The sequence below is a fragment of the Cyprinus carpio genome, chromosome A6 (genome assembly GCF_018340385.1).
Source record: "Cyprinus carpio isolate SPL01 chromosome A6, ASM1834038v1, whole genome shotgun sequence".
Taxonomy (NCBI): domain Eukaryota; kingdom Metazoa; phylum Chordata; class Actinopteri; order Cypriniformes; family Cyprinidae; genus Cyprinus; species Cyprinus carpio.
The window spans coordinates 6,316,053-6,323,497 of NC_056577.1; the positions used below are offsets into that span (position 1 = coordinate 6,316,053).

At 36.6% G+C, this 7,445-nt stretch overlaps 1 protein-coding gene across 1 annotated transcript; it reads left to right on the top strand.

Moving 5' to 3' along the window:
• Positions 1–322: 322 nt before the first annotated feature.
• On the top strand, positions 323–2,173 carry LOC122145261 (ubiquitin-40S ribosomal protein S27a). The gene is made up of 6 exons (XM_042757670.1): positions 323–451; positions 555–619; positions 1,346–1,400; positions 1,493–1,578; positions 1,668–1,799; positions 1,922–2,173. Exons 2-6 carry the CDS (start codon positions 572–574, stop codon positions 2,069–2,071), a joined length of 471 nt encoding a protein of 156 aa, XP_042613604.1. The 5' UTR covers positions 323–451; positions 555–571; the 3' UTR covers positions 2,072–2,173.
• Positions 2,174–7,445: the final 5,272 nt, after the last annotated feature.

A 7,445-nucleotide genomic window follows, 5' to 3' on the forward strand; every position in this document is an offset into this window, starting at 1 on the left:
ACTTAAGCAGTAAAGGTTTTCGTTAGTAATAATAATAATAATATACCACTCATCAAAACAAGATATTTTAATTATTCCATGAGGCAAAACTGTTCTGAGGAAACAGACTTCTTATAATGTGAAGTTTTAGCTGTAGAAATACACATTTATCAGCTCTTCAGACGCTGTAATGTGTTCAGTATCATAAAAAACAGCTTAGTAAAATATATATACAATACGATATAGTTAACAGTTATATGATAATGGTTAAAATAACGGCTTCTATACTACTAATTAAAAACAAAAATGTTTTCACAAAAACCTTTTCAAAACTGTTAAATACAATAACTGACTTTCTGAGGATTTTCTTTTTTTTCTATTCAGGCAGTTCATCGGGCAGCCTCACAGCGCTGAAGAGCACGTTGTACCGTTTGCAGGACCCTTTTCGATTTCCGCCATCTCAGAGCTGGTGGTGAGTTACTGTTACGAACGAATAATAGCGAAATAAATGTGATATTCGTAAATATAAAAGCACTAAAATGAGTCAGAAACATTCACCTCTGTTTTATACACAGGTGGATTGAACATCAAGATGCAGATTTTCGTGAAAACCCTCACAGGGAAAACTATCACCCTTGAGGTGAGGCGCAGACGAGGCGCGCTACACAGCTCCACGCTTTCATAGCAGCGTTTGTCTGTGATGCACTAATAATCTTTCATTATATCAGTCTTTTAACTTTACAATTCTAGTATAGGTAACGTAATAACGCGAGGAAACGCTATATTTGTATGGTAACACAGAAGTCACGAATAATGCTAAGTCATGGCTCAGCTAACATTTACATATTAGAGGATTTTGGAAACAAATGTAAATTATGTGTAACGTTAACGCAACTCTATAGTTCGTCAAGTTATGTCACTTTTATTTTTTATAGCGCTTTATACATTACTGATCGTGTCAGAGCAGCTTTACAGTGTTAAAAATGAAAAACGTGTGCTGCTAATGCAAGAGCACAGTAGAAAACGCAGTTGAATGCATTAAAGAATGTTTTAAATATGTAATTTCAATGCAGTTTAGCAGTTTTTACTTTTATAACTACAGCCATATTACTAAATTGTAGCTGTCAATTACAGTGTAAGCAGTTACCATGTTGTTCATTACTAACCTACAGATAAAATAGGTATTAGATTACATTCAGATGCATCAAAACAGTAATGAAAGAGAAAAAAAAAATACCAGAAATTTGAAATAACTGTAACAATTCCCTTTGGTCTTCTATACATTTGAAGTGCTTATATAGCTATTGGTGTAAGTGCAGCATACTGTTATTTAAGACGAATCTCAACTAGCCTTAATGTGTTACAGGTTGAGCCCTCTGATACTATTGAAAATGTCAAGGCTAAGATTCAAGACAAAGAAGGTGAGTTGTCAGCTTTTGTGGGGTTTTTTTATTAGTTTGCAGCATTGCACACGTTATTACAAAATACTGACTGTAGTATGTGTTGAATGCAGGAATCCCTCCTGATCAGCAGAGGCTGATCTTCGCTGGTAAACAGCTGGAGGACGGCCGCACCCTCTCCGACTACAACATTCAGAAGGTCAGTGAATAATGATACAGTCATACAGAATTTAAGCTTTCTTGCTTTTCCAATTGTATAATATACTTCAACTAACTTCATTCATCCAGGAGTCCACACTTCATCTGGTGCTGAGACTGCGTGGTGGTGCTAAGAAGAGGAAGAAGAAGTCCTACACCACCCCCAAGAAGAACAAGCACAAGAGAAAGAAGGTCAAGCTCGCTGTGCTGAAATATTACAAGGTCAGTTACAATCAGTGTCATTTGTCTGCTATATTCATTCTGTTTTTTGCCAGCTGCATGTGTTCTGTATTCAGCTTTGGGAGTCCCCGGTGTGGTTTTATGATGTCTGTCTTGATCCTCAGGTTGATGAGAACGGCAAGATCCACCGGCTGCGCCGCGAGTGTCCTGCAGACGAGTGTGGAGCCGGGGTGTTCATGGCCAGCCACTTTGACCGTCATTACTGCGGGAAGTGCTGCCTGACTTACTGCTTCAACAAACCAGAGGACAAGTGAAGTACGGTCCTGATGACATGCTCTTGTGTGACACATGAGATTGTCTGTTCTGGAGTTTGTACTTTGTAAATAAAGTTGTGGCCTGCCACATTCAAAAATAAATCTCTTTTGAGTCTTAATTTCACTTTTTGGGGGTTTAACTTTGTTAGGCATTCAAACTATTATGCTAAAGTGACTAGTTGGATAAAATTATCAATGGTAAATGATCATGTTAAACAAAAAAAACCTTATGATTCTAGGACATGCAGAATACAAAGTCTATTTTAGGAGTATTTTTTTTTCTTGCCTTTAAATATTTTATTTTTAAAGTATGTATATATTTTTAAAGCTTAAGTGTTCTTCAGGGATTACACTTTTTAATTATCAATGAACGTAGACTTTTTTTAATTTATAAATTTTCTAGTCCTGTCACTCAAATACGGCATTTCTACCCAATTGAATGTCTTAGTTTGACAAATTATAATTTACATAATGCCCATGACTTAAGATTTCATACATTTTTGCAACTTGTAAAATTGAGTTTTTCAGTTCTTGAGATCACTTTTTTCATAAATTCAGGTTTTCCACATTTGGGAGCCCTGGTTCTAAAATAGGTTGTTGGCTTATATCTTGATTTTTAGCTCTCAACTTATTTATCTTTCTTACTTTAAAGATGTGTGTGTGTGTGTGGCGTTTTAATGGCCTGTATCCCAGGAATTAAATTTCCATCTAAACAGTCATTTTTAAATATACATTTAATGTATTACAAAAGCTATATTGTGCGATAAAAGTTTAAATATATGAAATATGCATGAAGTAGGATAAAAATAATGGCATTTTTCAAATAACCTTTTATTTTGAGAATTCATTTTATTTACATTATAAGACATTATGTACAGTTATGAAGTCCTGATATCTAGAGTCAAAATGAAGACAATTTTACTTTGTTATAGTCAATTTTGTTATATATGTGCATGTATACTACATAGCATAGCATGTGAATGTACCAAATGCAGTCTGTTAAAATCCCGGATCCCAGGATATTTTGTTTGATCTCACATTCACAGTAACAAATAATTTCATCCCCAGGTTTGTATTCAAGTCCTTCGTTATCTAGAGAAAGGCCTCATTCCATTCCTGTCTTTACTGTCAGAACATCATCCTTTAGATGTTTGTGTTGTCACGGATCCTGATGGAGAATAAACATGCATGAAAAAACATTACATTACAAGAGCATGCAGTTAACACAGCAAACACCCAAGCTGCATTTATCAGCACTGGTTTACCTTCCCAGAGAATATTTCTCCCTCGAATAAGTCTGAATTTCATCTTTTTGTAAAGTTGGCCCTTCTGAACTCTACAGCCAGCCACCGGGATCTTCTTTTCCCAACCGTCACATCAAATGTGGCCAGAACAGAGGCCTCGCCTGAACAGTGAGGGAGAAAACGCACCATTCAAGGGCAGGAAAAAGACAACCAACCTCATTCTTTCATACACAGCACTAGTTTATGTTTCAGTCAGTGACTCATCACCAGGCCAACATGGAAGCCCCATCTGCAGAACATTCATTTCACAAAAGTATATTATAAGACAGTTATGTACAGTTAATGAAGTCCTGATATCTAGAGTCAAAAATGAAGACAATTTTACTTTGTTATAGTCAATTTGTTATATATGTGCATGTATACTACATAGCATAGCATGTGAATGTACCAAATGCAGTCTGTTAAAATCCCGGATCCCAGGATATTTTGTTTGATCTCACATTCACAGTAACAAATAATTTCATCCCCAGGTTTGTATTCAAGTCCTTCGTTATCTAGAGAAAGGCCTCATTCCATTCCTGTCTTTACTGTCAGAACATCATCCTTTAGATGTTTGTGTTGTCACGGATCCTGATGAAGAATAAACATGCATGCATGAAAAAACATTACATTACAAGAGCATGCAGTTAACACAGCAAACACCCAAGCTGCATTTATCAGCACTGGTTTACCTTCCCAGAGAATATTTCTCCCTCGAATAAGTCTGAATTTCATCTTTTTTGTAAAGTTGGCCCTTCTGAACTCTACAGCCAGCCACCGGGATCTTCTTTTCCCAACCGTCACATCAAATGTGGCCAGAACAGAGGCCTCGCCTGAACAGTGAGGGAGAAAAACGCACCATTCAAGGGCAGGAAAAAGACAACCAACCTCATTCTTTCATACACAGCACTAGTTTATGTTTCAGTCAGTGACTCATCACCAGGCCAACATGGAAGCCCCATCTGCAGAACATTCATTTCACAAAAGTATTTTTACTAAATGTGTCATGCTTTCAGTTACCAATGTGTCTGTAGCACTCTCAGCTCCATTTAACACATTTACTAGATTTATGTTTCACTGCAGGAAAGTCTGAATATATGATATCTAAGGCTGGGAAGGGAAGCATGACTGGTGAAGTTACAGAATCAACCAGAACAAATAGAGTTTAAAGTATTATTAAAGTAAACTCGCCAATGATATTTTCCTCTGTGGTCGGGAACAAGCTGCTCAGGTCGTCTTTGAGGTCGTCTATGAGTTTGTAGATGACTGTGTAATCTTAAGGGAATTCCCTTCTTAACAGCCATCTGCTGAAACGATTTATTTGAAGCAACACTGAACCCGTAAATGGTGCCTGAACAATGAGGAGCGATAAAGAGAGGGTATATAGTGTCACATGATCCTTATAACTTATCAGTTATATTTATACTTACATCAAATTATTTTAAACCATTTTATGCCATTTAACAGCACTTGGAAGTGTGTCGCCGGGTGAGAAGCACTGACTGTTGTGGATTCCCACCTGAGAACATCTCTTCCAAGTTAATGTCTCTTTCTGAGATGTCGCCCACACCAAAATGAACCACATCAAATTGACACCAGTCATCAGCATCGTAACTTTCCAGGATGTTCAAAATGGCTTCCACTGAGCCATCAATATCACCTAAAAAAAAATAAAAATACCATTCTGAGTAAAATAGTGAGGACCTTCATTTTGTCCATCATGAAATAATATTACTGTCACTATTGTATTAAGTAAATTCTCCTTATCTATATTCTGTGTTTGCTAAAAAGATCAAACTCTTATTGCAATAAAGGAGCCATCATCTCACCTTTGATGATGGGCAGTGTGAGTTCTTCCATCTCGGTTTTCTCACCGAGTCTGTGGGAGAGTTTGTGTTTGTTGGCCCGGTACAGGGCCGCCCTCCTCTGTCTCCAGGAGAGATGGGCCACACTCTCCCGATCCTTCTTTAGCTCTCCTCATGCTGCTTCTGCTTGGCTTCAATGGCCTGCTGGTCTTCTTTCATCTTCATTCCATATACTTTACAGACAGAACACATCACATACTGTAAATAAGTTGTCACAGAATAAGTATATGTGAATAGAGAGAACCGTATAATTCCAAGGGGAAGAAATCCCTGTCACAAGACAACACTACAAAAATATTTGAACACCTAATCCATGGCAAAAAAAATAAAATAACTTTAAGAGTGTTATTGTATTAGATGCTAAAATATATCAAAATCATTTATTTTAAATAAATAAAAGCACAAACACTTTTCATGTAAAATGCATTTCCTCAATTTCATTTTTTTTTTTTCAATAAAAGCATTATTAATATTACTACTTCTGGTTAGTCTGCTAGAACTAACTTAAAATTTCCAGAAATCACAATTCATAGCAAAATGTGCACACATGGCAGAAAACGCTGCATGACCGGGTGTGTCCAGAAAAGTGATGATCTCACCTAAGATTGTGAACTATGAAGAGTGTCAGTGATTGTCTTCTGATCAACTGTCAGATCAGCAGTCTTCCCCATGATTGTGTAGCCTAGTGAATCAAACTGAGAGACCATTCTGAAGGCTCAGGAAACCTTTAAAGGTGTTTTGAGTTGATTAGCTGATTGGCATGTCACCATATTCTAATTATAGTGAATTGGTGGGTTTTTGTTAAATGTGAGTCAAAATTATCACAATTAAAAGAACCAAAGACTTAAAGTACTTCAGTCTGTGTGCATTGAATTTATTTAATACACGAGTTTCACAATTTGAGTTGAATTACTGAAATGAACTTTTCCATGACATTCTAATTTATTGAGATGCTCCTCACTGTCTCTGGATATCTTTGTTTTCTCTGACTTTGGTTTCTACCAGTGGTCAACACTGACAGTAAAAGCATTAACAGTGTTAGAAAGATTTTTATTTTAAATAAAGGCTGCTCTTTTGAACTTTATATTCATCAAAGAATCCTGAAAAAATGCATTGCAGTTTCCACAAAATATTAAGCCAGAATATTTCAACATTGATGATAATAAGAAATGTTTATTGATCATCAGATCAGCATATTAGAATGATTTCTGAAGCATCATGTGGCACTGAAGACTGGAGTAATGATTGATCACGGGAATAAATTACATTTTAAAATATATCAAAATTGAAAACAGCTATTTTAAATTGTCATAACATTTAGCAAAAATTACCATGTTGTAAATAAATGCAGCCTTGGTGAGCACAACAGTCTTCTTTCAAAAACATAAAAAAATGGCCATATCATCATAACACTCACCAGTGTCTTTATTCATGGCTTTGGTGAGTTCTGACACAGTCATCCTCTGTTTGATGTCCACCTCCTGCTTCTGCTGTTTCTCTAGTTTTACTGGTTTGGAGTTGATCTTCTGACCTTTTAACTGGCCCTTATTCTACAGCAGGACAAACACAGCACCCTCTGCTCAGCACACGCACACAAGGCATCCAAACAATCTGGTTTGTGTAATCTTGAATCTTGAATTAATCTTGTCATCTGCATTGGACTGTTGTGACCTTTCTGATGAGCATTAGTGAAGGGTTTGACATTTTGAGACCGACCCGTTTTGCAGTCAGGTGTCGGATCTGCGGACAGGTGTGCGGGGTCCAGGGGCCCAGGCAGGTAGAGGAAGATGTGGGCTCCCTTGATGCCAACAGGACAACGCAGTCCTGCCAACCAAGGCTGCTATACGCTTCATTGCAGATTTTCAAATATAAAAATAATGCTTTACAAAAAAAAAAAAAAAAAAAAGAAAAAAAGAGAGGCTGTTTATATACAGATGATGTGCAAGTATTACATTAATGCAAGACAATCAATACACATACAGTTCATCTTAAGACAAATCACTTTAACATTACAGTTGAGAGGTATCATGAATATCAATATTTAAATAGCTTGTTTTATGCATATGTTATGATTTGACACAAATTAACCTGTTACTAAAGATGATTAGTCCCTATGCACTGTGATCCCATGGTACAGTAATGGTATCAAATGGTAATACCATGGTAGTTTGATTAATGCAATGGCGCTGAATGATTACTGTATTCATGTGTCATTGTAATTACATG